Source organism: Helianthus annuus, chromosome 13 (assembly GCF_002127325.2).
Source record: "Helianthus annuus cultivar XRQ/B chromosome 13, HanXRQr2.0-SUNRISE, whole genome shotgun sequence".
NCBI classification, from domain to species: Eukaryota; Viridiplantae; Streptophyta; class Magnoliopsida; order Asterales; family Asteraceae; genus Helianthus; species Helianthus annuus.
Genome location: NC_035445.2, coordinates 40,032,348 through 40,050,601, shown reverse-complemented (window position 1 = coordinate 40,050,601; position 18,254 = coordinate 40,032,348). Strand labels below are relative to the sequence as shown.

The following is an 18,254-nucleotide window of genomic DNA, read 5'->3' as shown; positions in this document are numbered from 1 at the left end:
TCACAACTTCACGGTCTTGCATATGGGCCTTAAGCTTCCATTTTTAGGCTGCATAACCATTTGCAAGATGAAAACGAGTCAAAGTCGAGCATGACGAAACACATATACCGTTGCTGACATCAAATCCATAAGTATATATATTTTTTATAAATGAAATTAAATATTCCATTAAATAAGGTAAAAGTTAGATTACTATCATAATTCACAAATCTAGCTATAAACAATTTATAAATCTTTAAATAATAATACAACATTTAATATTTTATTTGTAATCTTATCATTAAACGTGTATAACAATTCAACTAAATAAGCAGCTAACTAACTGCTTGTCGTTGGTATGTATTTTGTTCTTCAACCATTTTACTTAAATAAGATTACTATCCTCTATATGCAATTCCAAACCACCATTTCTAAGTACATATACTTGAATTCATCAAATACCAAATGAATAAATAATTAATGTGCATTACACATAAAAACAAACAGTATTTTATAATGTCACTTTAATTTTCATCAAAATTGAAAACCTAAAACCAGATTAACAACTACTAAAATTAGCAGGCTACAATATGATTGTATTTTTTACAGCAAATAAATATATTAAAATCCTAAAGCCAAATCAAATACTTGTATAGAAAACGAAAAGTGGCAGCTTTTAATATGATTAGTCAAATTTGCCTGTAAAGATAGATACAATACAATACCTGTAAATTTTCCACCTTCATGTCTATGTAAAGATAGATACAATACCTGTAACAAATCAATATAATTATTAGTCAAATTTGCATAAAAATGATTAAATTAAACATACTAACCCAACCATAAGAACCAGCTATATCGATATCAATGAACTCAGTATCGGAATCATCATGTTCATGATCTGACATTAGTTTGGACTGCGCCAGTACTAGGATAAAATGTTCCACCTTCATGTCTATGTAAAGATACATACAATACCTATAACAAATCAACATAATTAGAAACAAATGTTTTATTTCTCCAACATTTTAAGTAGAAATCCATATACTCACCACATACAGGATACATATATGTTACAACACTAACAAACAACCAACTATTAAAACTTCAACAATCACAAACAAATCAATCCACAAAAAACCCGTTTTATAACTTGATTCAACTATAAAATTGAAAAGCAATTTCAGCACATACCTAGATTCTTATCAAGCGTCTTAGTAAACTGATTCAAAGTCGGTGGAACCTTCAACCTCTGTTTCAAAATCCTCCTCTTCCTCTGAATCATGAAACTTGTGGCCATCTAACAAACCTATGCACAGATTTCAGAATCCTCCTCTTCCTCAAATCACGCAAATATTCATCACAAATAGGATTTAGGCCTTTGCATAACCATAACCATCAATTTATATAACAAAACCATAATGTTAATAGACAAAATCAACAGATTTTCGATTATAAACGGATTTAGGGTTTATATAAAAGAAACGTAATTTTAAAACAGTAAGTAAACGGAAGAAAGCATAAAGGATGATTAAAGACAGAATTAAACAAACGCATCTTAAAGATTTGGAGATCGATGGAAGATATTCAGAAATCGATTTAAGAAAATGATGAAGTAGACGGAGATCTTGAAGAACGTGTAATCATCTGTATATGTATCTTGCTTGACAATAATCTTTGTTATATGGAAACTGATTGGTATTCTAGGAAGAAATTGGAGAGAAGATGAATAGATGATTTTGAAACGGTTGTATAGTAATTAGGGTTTACAAAATAGAGGAAAAGTATACACGCGTGTAAAGAGAATGGAATGGCGCTCAAAAGGATTGAGGGAGTGGTATTGAAGTGCCATGTGGCATCTAGTGGTTTAAGCAAATGCCAAGTGACCAAAATTGTTTTGTTTTAATATAAGTAATAGACTAGTTTAAGAACCCGCAAATTTCGTGGGTTGATAAAAGAAAATTTCTTCATTAATACCGCCGACATTTAATATTATTATTTTATACACGTTAAAACACAAACGAATATATTAAATTACAACGACAAATTGAAATACATGAATATGCAACGATCACGATTCGTTGAAAATCTCTATATAAATCACATTAGTTGTTTTATCTGTAGGTTTTCCGTTGTCAATTATTAGTATTTTGACTCCATCTCATGTTTTTGCCCTTGATAAAGCAACATATAATTCAACATACAATTGTCATAATTTGAAAAGTTTTATAACCTTGATACATTAGTTTACTTGTCTATGTTTACAAAAAGATAATAAAAAGTACATAGGCTACCACTATATTTCTTCAAGTGAATTTCTTATAATTTTAAACTATGAACGTTTAAGTGTACTAAGTATCACAGGGTCGGTATACTATACCTTACTTGCATTTAGTAATCTCCGTTCGGGTTATAGCATAATACAAAGTTGAGCAGCAGCTGATTTTGGCAGCCATCATGGATCAATGATACTTGTCCGTCTTCCTGAACATAGCAAAACAAACACACACCGCCAAGGCCTTAACTTTATGTTATGCTAAAAACAAACACAATAAGAAAAAACTTTGTGTAGAAATTATACATAGTTAAGTGGTAAAGTATTAGTTCTCACTAAAACACATTCTGAATAACACGTATTCAACCTAAACAGGCGCGTTATCTCAATTCTGAAATGGGTCAAATTAAAAGTTTTAGCTAAAAAAAATGGGTCAACTACTGAATAGATAACATCATCAATAACATATTACTTAAACATGTACTTTATCTCAATTCTCAAATGGGTAAAACTAAATTTTTAGGCTAAAAAGATATCGGGTCAAACATGTCAAAGGTTTCCCAAACATACCGAACCAGTACCGAAAATCCTAAAAAATGGGTACCGTTACCGGTAGCGAAAATATCCAGTACAATACCAGTATTTTAAGGTAAAAACCGGTACCGAAAACGCAAAATGTCGGTACCGAGAAAATTGATCCGGGTTGAGAAATTCAGTACCCGGTTCCGAACCGGTACCATTTGCTCATTCCTTGATTCGTTGTTCAATTTGATGATTTTTTGGTTGGTTGTCTCACCGGTACCAAGGTTGTGGCTAGCCGCCACCAAAAAAAATCCATGCCCCTTTACTAACCTGCAAATCAACAATACTTGTCAAGATTAGAATATGCCACGGGAAATAACAACATTTAAACTATATCCAAACAAATAGTCTATAGTGTATGAAAATTTTTAATTGAAACTCAAAAAGAAAGCGTGTATAATTGTAGTTGTTGCAATTCAACATAATTCTACATATTTGAAACATATCATTCTTAATCTATATGTAGACCATAATTGACAGTAAAAAATTAATGAACACATACCAACAGGTTCTGTGGTGTTGGAGTAAGGAATGAAACTTTTGCACCATTAGACCCTTCAATTGCAACAATTAAACCATCATAATGAATAAGAATTAAAGGATCCAGTTTTGAGATCATTCAATCATGTGCCTTTGCCCATTCTTTGACCTGTACAAAATCGATCAAAATTAGCATATAGATAGTTCTTTGCATCACTTATAGCTAGTAAAAAAATAAGAATAAAACCCTGCCACGAAAACAAACATCAATCTAATTCATCCAAAGCAACAATTTTGACTACATTTGACAAAAAAATGTGAATACTACCTTAACAATGATTTTTAACCTTTACATCAACTGATTAAAAATACGCAAATTAACATATATTCAAATGAATAACCGATAGTTCAACTTTCAGTTTTGGAAATAGTTCTGTTCAGTTTCGGCATATCTCAGTATCTAACCTCCACCCCAAAAAAACCCGAACCAAACTTAGCGCAAAAAAAAAAAAAAAAAAAAAAAAAAACTAAATAAGCACAAAAAATAAGAGACAATTATGAAGGAAAACATAACAATTGATTATTTTTTTCAAATTACTGATCTTTGTTTGACATTCATTTTCCATTCTTAAGAACATTTTTTAATTGGGACATGTGAAGTGCATTTGTTTGCCCTTTAGAAAAGTCAGCGTGAACAAATGGTCTGATTAATGAATATTTTATTGATAGAACAATAAAACCGGTAGATATATAAGAGGCATGCTCACATAACTAAAACATGATGCATATTGAAAAAGCCTTTAGGTTTGCCGCATAAGAGTAGATACCGGTAGATATATAAGAGGCATGCTCACATAACTAAAACATGATGCGTATTGAAAAAGCCTTTAGGTTTGCCGCATAAGAGTAGATAGCAAATATAAGAACAAAGAATAGTTTAATCATACTAATAACACTTATTCATCAACATATAAGAACAAAAATAAGAATGTAGGCACCCTACATTTAAATCCGACTACCTCAGCCTTCATTTACCGGCCCATCTTATCCCAAGATGTTTATTGGTTGACCCATTAACCAACCAGCCTAGCCAATCTATTTTACCACCTATAGAAAAGATTAACCGACATCACACAATCAAGTTCCAAATTGTCACACCCGATTTCCACGTGTCACGGTGGGCCCGGTGGGGGAGTATCGTGACGTGGTTGGCAACGTAATAGTCAAACAACACAATTTAATAATGCACAGCGGAAGCAAATTTAAATAAGATACAACCGAATTTATTTATTGTAATCAAAGTCACAATATCCGGTGTTTATCCACAGTAGGATCGAAACAAAATAACATTTATAGTTCAACAGACTTCTGGCATCCTAAGCTTGCGAGACTTTTTATTGATGCTTAGGAGACAATCCAGCCAATTTCGCTTAGTACCTGCATTCAGTCTTTTTGGGAAAATACGCCAGTTTACACTGGTAAATACAATCAACCGACTCATTTTGGAAATGATTAAAAATTGGTTTGGATGCGCAAGGCATAAACATTTATTTAACTTGGGAGAATTATTAACAATTATAATCTTGTGAACGAATTACATGTTACTTAATGCGTTCAGTAGCCCGGATCTTGTCCGGGTTAAAGATCAATAGAACACCACTTTAAGTGAGTTATACACGGGAGTACGCCTACACCCCGTGCTAGGTCGTGGCCATCTCGTAAGATGATGCCAAGGATATCCGGGACATGGTCATTAACCCCCAAAGGCTGTAAAGTAAACAAGACTGTTTAACGAGCCGATCAAAATTATTCAACTACCCACTAAGCGTGGAGATTCGATGCCTCGATCAAGCGGCACGCTATGTACCGTAACCCAAGCCCGTATAGGGAAAATAAGTTGAGAGTATTTACCTGATGCAAGTATTAATCACAATAAGCAAAATGCACGTAGCTTTTACTGGTTCTCCTAATCTGGAACGAAGGTTTAATATAACCTATTAGAATACTAACGGGTCTTTAATCAAGCTTAGCTTAGACGGTCAGTTTTAACGATACGGTTCGTACGCACGATAAGCGAAGACGCGGATAGAATATGATTTAGACCCGACAAGTTTGATGACTTGTTTAATATGAGTTTACTATTCACATTCTGGGTTTTGAGATAAAATGATATCGTTTGACCCGTTTCGGCTAGTTTATGCAAACTAGTTACATAAACCGAACCGAACGCGTTATAATGCATAACGGGTAACCGAAAGGGTCGCGAACAGGTTTCCTAAGTTAATACGCTTTAATTATGTTGTGATATCATTATGATATCTTCCATAATGCCCATAACGAGTTTAATCCCTAAGTATGCCCCGTAGGGGTTATTTCGGTCATTTTAAGGGTTATAAAAGGATTTATAATACTTCTGAGATACGGGGTCTGATTTAATCAGCAAAATTATTAATTTTAACAGACCACAACAGTTGGTGAAGAGTCTCATTTCCCAAAATGGCTTTTAAACCCAAATTATGCGTTTAATACGCGTATGAAGCCGTTTTAAGCGACGTACGGTTTAGAATACCATTCTGAGTTTTCTGATCAGCAAAACAGGCTCAAAACACTCTATTTATTATTTTAAATCAGTGGCAATTGGATGGTATCAAACGGATTCGTAAAACTCGTTTTATGGCCTAAAGGGCATATTCGGTATTAAACCGAATTAATGCGATAAGCCTAGCTTAAGATCAGTTTAAAAATAATTAAAAATCTTCAACAATCTCAAAATATTATTTAACATCAGTGGGTAAAAGTTTTTGGTACCGAAAATCGGGTTTAGATAGGCTATGCGCTAATCGCGCCGTTTAATTAATAAAAGCTTATTATTTACGCTAATGCGCATATCTCTTAATCTAGACTTCCGATTGACGTGAAAATTTACGTACATGTTTAATGATCAGTAGCTAAGATTATTGTACTTCCACATTTTCAAAATTCTCGTTGTATGGTCATAAGGGCATTATGGTCCAATTTAAGCGATTAACGGGAACGTGTGCATGCATCGGATAATCAACGAAACAAGTACAGAGACTTATCCTATCATGCAACCCTACCCTAATGAAGCACTAAGGCATCTTCGAATCAAACTAAAGCGGGTCAGAACCGAAGTCAAAGCAAAAGTCAAGGTTTTGCGCCTTTCGGTTCCGAACCGGGTTTAAACAGAAATTTGTCGAGTCGGGCAAGCGTAGACAAGTTTTTATACTTATTACCATGTTATATTAAGGTTAAAACAGGTTACACACCTCTCGGATCATTAATCGTGCATTAAATCGTATTTTGTAATTCTGTTGACTTTTTTCGGTCAACGTTTGACCCGACAAACGACCTAGTTAGGTCTGGAATTGGTACTTGCCCTTATAAGGGTTTGATACCCATATAATTACCTATCTAACGGTACATTTAATTTGACATACGACTGAGCTATCGACACTTAATCACGAAGTCAACCGTTAAGCACGATATATTGACTTTTAAGCTATTTATAAAGCTAGAATTAATTTAGAAGGGTTAGGCAACTTACTAGATGATTAATGGTTGATTAGGAAGGCCCTTGATCTGCTTGTAAGCTCCTCCAATGCTCAGATTGCTTGTAAATGGTGTGAGGAAAGGTTGTGACTTGAAGGTCCTTTATATAGTGGATTAAGACACCATAGATGATTGACAAACATGTCTAGGACACCCCACAACTTATTGACACATGCCCTAGTGTTCTAGGGGGTGTTTTAGGGGCCAATGGGTGAAGAATGATCGATCAAAATGGAGTAACATGGCTGTGGCAGACAAGGGATCAAAAAAATAAAGTTTCGGACCAGATGTAGCAGTCGCGTAGCGCTACTGCATGAGCAGTTAGTGCTCGCGCTACGCGAGCCCCTAGGGTCATCCAACAAAACTTTTATTATTTGCAGTTTTGGTCCCTGGCTCTTCAAACTTTGACTAGGCACTTGTTTATTGCAGTTTGAGCCCTCGTAATTGATCTATAAGGGCCTCAAGACATATACCCACTTGTTAAGTCCCCGGGTAACTTTATTGTTACCCGAAAAGGCCTAATTTTCAATGTTGACACTTTAACCCCTCGCACACGAATCAGATCACAACTTTCTCATACGTTATCGAAACTTTACGAAATTTAAACCGTGTATTCTAGTGAGCATAATTAACCGTTACAAGGCTTCGGGTTTGTCAAAAGGTCACTCAGAGGTATACTTTAAACATGTTGACACATTTAGCCCCTGTAATTTGAACTCTCTCACTTTTAGCTTCGTATGATCCATGATTTATTCGTTTGAAGGTATGAGCATCGTGTAGGGTTAATGTACATTATGTTTATTCACAGTTGACACTTAGAATACGTATATTCACATACTTTGCATGTTTGTCAACTTTAGTCCTTCTATAATATTTCTTCCACACGTTTAAACATTTGACACGTGTCTACATATTATAGGACGTGAATTTCCGAGGTGTTACATCCTCACCCCCTTAAAATAAATCTCGACCCGAGATTTACTGAAATAAGTAAGGGTACTTTTCTTTCATCGTGGATTCAACTTCCCACGTGTATTCGGGACCTCTACGAGCATCCCATTTGACCTTTACAATAGGTACGTGCTTCCTTCTAAGCTTCTTCACCTGTCGATCTTCAATCGACAAAGGTTTTTCAACAAATTTTAAGCTCTCGTCTATATGCACATCTGAGTGTGGTATGATTAGTGACTCGTCAGCGGTGCACTTCTTCAGGTTGCAGATGTGGAACACATTGTGAATCCCACTGAGCTCTTCAGGTAAGTTTAGCTTATAGGCAACTGATCCGACACGTTCGATAACCTCGAAAGGCCCTATGTATCTCGGGCTTAGCTTGCCTTTCTTACCAAACCGCATCACCCCCTTCCAGGGTGACACTTTAAGTAGGACTTTGTCACCTACTTCGAAGTGAAAATCCTTACGCCTTGGATCAGCGTAACTCTTCTGCCTATCCCGGGCAGCCTTGAGACGGTCACGAATCTGGACAATCTTATCCGTTGTTTCGAACACTATCTCTGGTCCTGATAACTGGACATCTCCAACCTCCGCCCAACACACTGGCGATCTACACTTTCTACCGTACAATGCCTCAAAGGGTGCAGCCTTAATGCTGGTATGGTAGCTATTGTTGTAGGAGAACTCGATTAATGGTAGGTTCTTATCCCAACTATCACCCAAATCGATCGCACATGCACGCAGCATATCTTCCAATGTTTGAATAGTACGTTCACTCTGACCGTCAGTCTGAGGATGATAAGCCGTACTAAAATTTAGACGTGTGCCCAAAGATTGTTGGAAACTCTTCCAAAAATGTGACGTGTATCTGGTATCTCTGTCAGAGATAATAGACACAGGTATGCCATGCAAGGCTACAATCTTATCAACGTATAGCTGGGCTAACATATCTGAGCTATAAGTCTCCTTGATGGGTAAGAAATGTGCTGACTTAGTCAGTCGATCAACTATAACCCATATTGTATCATTTCCTTTCCTCGTCTTGGGTAACTTGGTAATAAAATCCATAGTTACGCACTCCCACTTCCACTCGGGAAGTTCAGGCTGTTGTAGCAAGCCTGATGGCTTTTGATGCTCAGCTTTGGCTTGTGCACAAGTCAAGCATTTGGCTACATGGGCGGCTACCGACTTTTCAAGCCTATCCACCAATAATTTGCCTTCAGATCTTGGTACATCTTATCAGCTCCAGGGTGAATGGAATATTTGGAGCTATGGGCTTCCTGGAGGATAACATCTCGTAGTCCTCCATGAACTGGAACCCATATTCGTCCGTTTAATCTTAAAATTCCGTCTCTGCTAAGAGTCAACTGCTCCTCAGTTACTCCTAACTTTTCATTCGGGTAATTGGCTTCCAACACAGCTTCCTTCTGTGCAGCTAACAACCTTTCCATTAGGTTGTTCCTCACTTCTATGCTTTTGGCATTGATTCGGATGGGTTTCACCCTTTCCTTACGACTCAAGGCATCGGCGACTACATTCGCCTTGCCGGGATGGTATCTGATTTCACAATCATAATCATTCAAGGTCTCCATCCAACGGCGTTGCCTCATGTTTAATTCCTTCTGGTTAAACAAATGCTGGAGGCTCTTGTGATCAGAATAGATCACAAACTTGATTCCATAAAGATAGTGCCTCCACAATTTCAGCGCGAACACGACGGCACCCAATTCCAAATCATGGGTGGTGTAGTTCTTTTCATGCACCTTTAATTGTCGTGACGCATAGGCAATAACCTTGCCTTTCTGCATAAGCACACACCCCATACCGGTGTGTGAAGCATCGCAGTAAACTACGAATTCTTCAGTGCCTTCAGGTAAAGTCAGTATAGGAGCGTTGCTCAACTTCTGCTTGAGAATATCGAATGCTTCTTGCTGCTTAGGGCCCCAAACGAACTTAATCTTCTTCTTAGTTAGAGAAGTTAGGGGTGCAGCAATCCTTGAAAAATTTTCGATGAAACGCCTGTAATATCCTGCCAATCCCAGGAAGCTACGTATCTCCGTAGGCGTCTTTGGCTCTTGCCAATTCATAACAGCTTCTACTTTAGCGGGATCCACTTGGATACCACTCTTACTGACCACATGTCCAAGAAATTGGACTTCTCGTAGCCAAAATTCACACTTAGAGAATTTGGCATAGAGCTTCTCCTGACGTAGAAGTTTGAGAATACAACGAAGGTGTTTCTCATGGTCAGCTTGGTTCTTAGAATAAATAAGAATGTCGTCGATGAAAACGATGACAAATTTATCCAAGTATGGCTTGCAGACGCGATTCATGAGATCCATGAACGCGGCTGGTGCATTAGTGAGCCCAAAAGGCATCACTAGGAACTCGTAGTGTCCGTAACGAGTCCTAAATGCAGTTTTGTGAACGTCTTCATCTTTGACCTTCAATTGATGGTAGCCTGACCTCAAATCAATTTTTGAGAAGTAACTTGCCCCTTGCAGCTGATCGAACAAATCGTCGATTCTGGGCAGAGGATACCTATTCTTGATCGTGACTTTATTAAGCTCGCGATAGTCAATGCACAGACGCATCGACCCATCCTTCTTCTTGACAAACAAAATTGGCGCTCCCCAAGGAGATGAACTAGGTCTAATGAAACCTTTAGCCAGCAATTCATCTAGCTGCGTCCGCAACTCCTTCATTTCTGTGGGTGCCAACCTGTATGGTGCTCTAGCAACTGGTGCCGCTCCGGGGATGATATCGATCCTGAATTCGACTTGTCTATCTGGTGGTAGACCAGGTAGATCTTCAGGAAACACTTCTGGGTATTCAGAAATGACAGGGATGTCTTCTAACTTTGGTTTAGGCTCGTCAATGATCACTTGCGCCATGTAAATGACACACCCCTTCTTCAAACACTTGGAAGCCTTGAGCATAGTCACCTGCTCAGGCAGCCCATACTGGGTATCTCCCCGAATGGTAAGGGGCTCTCCAGACGGAGTCTTTATTACCACTTGCTTCTGGTTGCAGACAATTTGGGCCTGGTTATGAGATAACCAGTCCATACCCAGAACTATGTCAAAACCAGCCAATTTAAACGGAAGTAGAGACAGAGGAAAAGAATGGTTCTTAATGGATATAACACATCCATCTAACATAGTTGAGACGGGTTCTATGGTTCCATCTGCTAACTCTACCTCATAATTTACTTTTAAGGCTTTGACAGGTAATTTCAGCAATTCACAAAATTTATGATCTACGAAAGACTTATCTGCTCCTGAATCAAAAAGTACTCTTGCAAAGACATCATTTACAAGGAATGTACCTGTTATGACATTATCGTCTTGCACAGCCTCTTTCGCGTCCATTTTGAAGACTCTAGCATTAGTCTTCTTAACCTCCTCGGGCTTCTTGTTGTACTTTGGGCAGTTGGTCTTGATGTGCCCCTTTTCATTGCAACGGTAGCACGTTGCGTCTTTTATCTTTTTGCAATCCAGGGTTTTGTGATCCGTGGACTTGCAAATTCCACAAGCAAAGGGTTTTGACTGAGTCTGAGAGTTTGACTCCAGTCTGCACTTTCCATAGTGCTGCTTCTTGCAAATTTTACACTTGGGCTTTTCACCAGAATTATGCCCATCCTTCCTCGACTCCGACCCTTTCTTGTTGTCACCGCTCCCACGGTGCTTCTTGTTCGACTTCCGCGAACCATCGTCTTCACGCTTCCTTTTCTCGGCCTCCTTATTCCTCAGCGATCTCTGCCTGACCGCATCCAGAGTGAGGGATAAGGAAATGTCAGCTACAGACCTGAAGGTAGCTGGCCGAGAAGCTTTTACGCTTGCCTTGATTTCCGGGGCTAAACCTCCGATAAAGCGAGCGATTCTTTTTGGTTCCGGGGTTACCAGGTAAGGAACCAACCGGGACAGCGTATTGAAGCTTGTCAGGTAAGCTTGACAGTCTAGGTTCGTCATCACCAACGATAGAAAGTCAGATTCTATCTTCTCCACCTCATGTTGAGGGCAGTAGTTATCCTTGATTAGGGCGACAAATTGATCCCACGACATATTATACAATGGGATTTTTCCGGTGGCCTCAATCAGAGATCTCCACCATGCTAACGCTTCACCCTTGAAGGATTGTGACACAAACTTAACTACATCCCTTTCAGCGCACCCGCTGATATCTACCACCGTGTCCATCTCGTCCAGCCAAGTCATACAGTCGACGGCCCCCTTTTCCCCAGTAAAATCCCTGGGCTTGCAAGACACGAAGTACTTATAGGTGCAACCCTTGTTACGGGGTTCTTGATGCAGTACTAATTGTTGAGATGGGTCACTTTGATGGTTGGTGGACTGACGGTCATCACCATCTTTCTTGGGTCCATTCTTTTTGGGAGGAGGCTTGCTATGAGCCTCAGAATGTGCCTTGGGCTCTGAATGTGGTGCAGAGTGGGTCCTACTTCGAGTACCACTATATTCCTCATATTGCCTTTCCAAAGCCTGTGTAACAGCGCCGTCTATGATCGCTTTTAATTCAGCACCCGTTAACGTAATCTGGCCGTTCCCATTTTGCTCCACTGGATGGCTATTTATTTCATTTGAGTCAGCCATTTGGATTGAGCTGTTGCAGAAAACAAGGACAATGTTTTATTTGGGAGTTTTTAAGGAATTACCCCTTAGGGTAACTCGTTAACCATGGTAATCAGAGACCATATTTGGTTAACTTATTAATCGTATTAATTTAGGATTTCAATTAAAATTTATCCTAATTGTAAACAATAACAATATATATTAGCACATAAGGCTTAGTCACATGGACAATTTGAATTTTAAGCTATGATTTCAGAGAATCAAGACTTTTAAGGTTTGAACCAAGTTCTTTACCCTCATCAGACAGGGAGTCATAGCTACCTCTGCCTTATGGCTCATATGGAAGTGAGCTGGGTTCGTAGGCACCATATTACCATGTATGGTAAATTATGACCATCTTAATTGATGCTCTCAACCCATGATTCAGAGATCATATAATTGGGTTTGGAATCTTCTAAAGAATCCTTATATATATATAAGAATGACATATGATTTTAACGAATCACTTCTGCCAGGAGTGTTAACATGTTTTAAGATGTTAACAGGGATTTGAATCTTTTAAACGGGTCTTACCATCTTGGCCCGGTCTTTCAATTGACTCGAGGGCTAGGTTTCACACTTAAGATTCTTAATTAATATTTAAATAGGCAGATTATTTTCAAAAGGAATGAATATAAATTAATTATGCACATAAGGCAAACATGAATTTTTTTTTTTTTTTTTTTTATAACACAAACATTCCATTAATTATACATAGGTTACACGCTGCCCTAAACGGGTCTTTTCAAACAACATTTACCCACGCAGGGGTTTAAACAAATACTTGCCCACGCAGGGGCTCAATAACACACATACCCACGCAGGGGTTTAATAGCAACACATGCCCACGCAGGGGCCTAATAACATAATAGTCCACGCAGGGACTTACACAATAAAATACCCTCGCAGGGGTTGACAGAAAGATAGACCCACGCAGGGGTCAAATTAAACATACATACCTACATACATACCCACGCAGGGGTTTATACAATAAGATATGCCCACGCAGGGGCTTAACAACAGTTGGAAGGAGTCAGCGGTCCTTCTTGCTCTTCCCTTTGATCAAGCTTGTCAGTCCCTGGAAGAACGTTTCTCGCTCCCTTCGCTCCCTGTGAAATTCTCGCTCTACATAGTCCAATCTTTGCAGAATTTCTTCATGCTCTGGTGGGGAGAACCTTGGTGGTTGCGATTGTGCCCGAACAATAGGTCTGGGAGGTATCGGGTACCCACGAGTTGGGTATCCTACTCCCCATGGATCTCCATAGGGTCCTTGAGTGTTATAGTTAGCCGTTACCATGTACGGGTCTGCTTCGGCATAGTTGTAGTTGTTGTGCACTGGCGGTTCGAACGGGTTATACGCCATGGAACTCGTGTATGCCGGAATTGGGTTATCAAAACCCATAGGCGGAGGTTGCGGTGCAACTGGTTGCGAAGGCCCACCCATTTGTGGATCTTCTTGATGTGGCGGGTAGTGGCTGGCACTTGATTGGCGTGGAGAACTAAAATGAAAGTCTCCTGTTCGCACAGACATGCGCGCTCCGGTTCTCCTACGCCTTGGTGGTTGCGGGGGTGCCGGTTGAACTGGTGGCGGAGGAGGTGGTGGCGTGACTGCCACGAACCTTGGATCCTCAGGGGAATCTTGTTGCTGCTGTTGCTGCTGCTGAGGCGGCGAATGGCGAGGAGGCGTATAGTACCATTCGTGCCTGGTAAACATGGCTTGAAAGCTATCAGGACCAACATAGGGCGATCCGTGAAAGGAAGATCCGTCAGAGATCTCTATCGGGTGGTTTGGTGTGCCACTGGCAGGCTCGACAGGGTCCGTATCCTCGTCCATGTCGTCCGCATGATCTCCAGAGAAATGATCTTCTGGACCTAATGGGTTAAAATTTCCTGGTTCTTGTAGGAAGTTTGCCGGGTTAAACCGGCCCCTAAAAACTGGTGTAGGGTCACCGAAGGAGTTGTGCGATAAGGATCGCTGTAATGGTATGTATGAAGGTTGAGGGTTGCTGGCCTCGTAATCCGATCGTGGCCCATAAGGGTTAGGAGGTGTTGAACTGTGTGAGACCGACCGTCGAGCTGGCTCAAAGAGGTTCCTCCGGTTCTGCTGGGGATCGTCACTCTCCGTGGTGGATGGAGCTCTCGCATTCGAGGGTCCAGCTTCATTATTATTGGGGGCGGTGATTGGCCCCTTGCCCCTTCCTCTTCTCCTGAAGAATCTTGGCGGCATTTTGGTAATTCCTGTCAATATGGCATGAGATAACCAAACAAAATATATGCAAAAATAAAGGTCAAATTAATAGCAGAATTTGTCCTAGGTTTTAAGTCTAGACTCGAAATTTAGGGTTGTGCAATTGTGTAACTGAGATTAAACACAAAAGGCTAGTGTTTAATTCACTCAGCGTTGGCTCTGATACCAACCTGTCACACCCCGATTTCCACGTGTCACCGGTGGGCCCGGTGGGGGAGTATCGTGACGTGGTTGGCAACGTAATAGTCAAACAACACAATTTAATAATGCACAGCGGAAGCAAATTTAAAATAAGATACAACCGAATTTATTTATTGTAATCAAAGTCACAATATCCGGTGTTTATCCACAGCAGGATCGAAACAAAATAACATTTATAGTTCAACAGACTTCTGGCATCCTAAGCTTGCGAGACTTTTTATTGATGCTTAAGAGACAATCCAGCCAATTTCGCTTAGTACCTGCATTCAGTCTTTTTGGGAAAATACGTCAGTTTACACTGGTAAATACAATCAACCGACTCATTTTGGAAAATGATTAAAAATTGGTTTGGATGCGCAAGGCATAAACATTTATTTAACTTGGGAGAATTATTTAACATTATAATCTTGTGAACGAATTACATGTTACTTATGCGTTCAGTAGCCCGGATCTTGTCCGGGTTAAAGATCAATAGACACACCACTTTAAGTGAGTTATACACGGGAGTACGCCTACACCCCGTGCTCAGGTCGTGGCCATCTCGTAAGATGATGCCAAGGATATCCGGGACATGGTCATTAACCCCCCAAAGGCTGTAAAGTAAACAAGACTGTTTAAACGAGCCGATCAAATTATTCAACTACCCACTAAGCGTGGAGATTCGATGCTCGATCAAGCGGCACGCTATGTACCGTAACCCAAGCCCGTATAGGGAAAATAAGTTGAGAGTATTTACCTGATGCAAGTATTAATCACAATAAGCAAAATGCACGTAGCTTTTACTGGTTCTCCTAATCTGGAACGAAGGTTTAATATAACCTATTAGAATACTAACGGGTCTTTAATCAAGCTTAAGCTTAGACCGGTCAGTTTTAACGATACGGTTCGTACGCACGATTAAGCGAAGACCGGATAGAATATGATTTAGACCCGACAAGTTTGATGACTTGTTTAATATGAGTTTACTATTCACATTCTGGGTTTTGAGATAAAAATGATATCGTTTGACCCGTTTCGGCTAGTTTATGCAAACTAGTTACATAAACCGAACCGAACGCGTATAATGCATAACGGGTAACCGAAAGGGTCGCGAACAGGTTTCCTAAGTTAATACGCTTTAATTATGTTGTGATATCATTATGATATCTTCCATAATGCCCATAACGAGTTTAATCCCTAAGTATGCCCCGTAGGGGTATTTCGGTCATTTTAAGGGTTATAAAAGAGATTTATAATACTTCTGAGATACGGGTCTGATTTAATCAGCAAAATTATTAATTTTAACAGACCACAACAGTTGGTGAAGAGTCTCATTTCCCAAAATGGCTTTAAACCCAAATTATGCGTTTAATACGCGTATGAAGCCGTTTTAAGCGACGTACGGTTTAGAATACCATTCTGAGTTTTCTGATCAGCAAAACAGGCTCAAAACACTCTATTTATTATTTTAAATCAGTGGCAATTGGATTGGTATCAAACGGATTCGTAAAACTCGTTTTATGGCCTAAAAGGGCATATTCGGTATTAACCGAATTAATGCGATAAGCCTAGCTTAAGATCAGTTTAAAAATAATTAAAAATCTTCAAAAATCTCAAAATATTATTTAACATCAGTGGGTAAAAGTTTTTGGTACCGAAAATCGGGTTTAGATAGGCTATGCGCTAATCGCGCCGTTTAATTAATAAAAAGCTTATTATTTACGCTAATGCGCATATCTCTTAATCTAGACTTCCGATTGACGTGAAAATTTACGTACATGTTTAATGATCAGTAGCTAAGATTATTGTACTTCCACATTTTCAAAATTCTCGTTGTATGGTCATAAGGGCATTATGGTCCAATTTAAGCGATTAACGGGAACGTGTGCATGCATCGGATAATCAACGAAACAAGTACAGAGACTTATCCTATCATGCAACCCTACCCTAATGAAGCACTAAGGCATCTTCGAATCAAACTAAAGCGGGTCAGAACCGAAGTCAAAGCAAAAGTCAAGGTTTTGCGCCTTTCGGTTCCGAACCGGGTTTAAACAGAAATTTGTCGAGTCGGGCAAGCGTAGACAAGTTTTTATACTTATTACCATGTTATATTAAGGTTAAAACAGGTTACACACCTCTCGGATCATTAATCGTGCATTAAATCGTATTTTGTAATTCTGTTGACTTTTTCGGTCAACGTTTGACCCGACAAACGACCTAGTTAGGTCTGGAATTGGTACTTGCCCTTATAAGGGTTTGATACCCATATAATTACCTATCTAACGGTACATTTAATTTGACATACGACTGAGCTATCGACACTTAATCACGAAGTCAACCGTTAAGCACGATATATTGACTTTTAAGCTATTTATAAAGCTAGAATTAATTTAGAAGGGTTAGGCAACTTACTAGATGATTAATGGTTGATTAGGAAGGCCCTTGATCTGCTTGTAAGCTCCTCCAATGCTCAGATTGCTTGTAAATGGTGTGAGGAAAGGTTGTGACTTGAAGGTCCTTTATATAGTGGATTAAGACACCATAGATGATTGACAAACATGTCTAGGACACCCCACAACTTATTGACACATGCCCTAGTGTTCTAGGGGGTGTTTTAGGGGCCAATGGGTGAAGAATGATCGATCAAAATGGAGTAACATGGCTGTGGCAGACAAGGGATCAAAAAAATAAAGTTTCTGACCAGATGTAGCAGTCGCGTAGCGCTACTGCATGAGCAGTTAGTGCTCGCGCTACGCGAGCCCCTAGGGTCATCCAACAAAACTTTTATTATTTGCAGTTTTGGTCCCTGGCTCTTCAAACTTTGACTAGGCACTTGTTTATTGCAGTTTGAGCCCTCGTAATTGATCTATAAGGGCCTCAAGACATATACCCACTTTGTTAAGTCCCCGGGTAACTTTATTGTTACCCGAAAAGGCCTAATTTTCAATGTTGACACTTTAACCCCTCGCACACGAATCAGATCACAACTTTCTCATACGTTATCGAAACTTTACGAAATTTAAACCGTGTATTCTAGTGAGCATAATTAACCGTTACAAGGCTTCGGGTTTGTCAAAAGGTCACTCAGAGGTATACTTTAAACATGTTGACACATTTAGCCCCTGTAATTTGAACTCTCTCACTTTTAGCTTCGTATGATCCATGATTTATTCGTTTGAAGGTATGAGCATCGTGTAGGGTTAATGTACATTATGTTTATTCACAGTTGACACTTAGAATACGTATATTCACATACTTTGCATGTTTGTCAACTTTAGTCCTTCTATAATATTTCTTCCACACGTTTAAACATTTGACACGTGTCTACATATTATAGGACGTGAATTTCCGAGGTGTTACA

At 39.3% G+C, this 18,254-nt stretch overlaps 1 protein-coding gene and 1 long non-coding RNA gene across 2 annotated transcripts; both read right to left on the bottom strand.

The window, feature by feature from the left end:
* On the bottom strand, positions 1–1,796 carry LOC118485588. Its single transcript, XR_004876877.1, has 4 exons — positions 1,174–1,796; positions 816–957; positions 705–750; positions 1–48 (listed from the first exon to the last, which is right to left on the bottom strand). It is a non-coding gene; the product is annotated as an uncharacterized LOC118485588 (long non-coding RNA).
* Positions 1,797–13,498: 11,702 nt separating this feature from the next.
* LOC110900767 (extensin-like) lies at positions 13,499–14,692 on the bottom strand. The gene has a single exon (XM_022147633.1). The coding sequence runs from the start codon at positions 14,690–14,692 to the stop codon at positions 13,499–13,501; it is 1,194 nt and encodes a 397-aa protein (XP_022003325.1).
* Between the last annotated feature and the right edge of the window lie 3,562 nt (positions 14,693–18,254).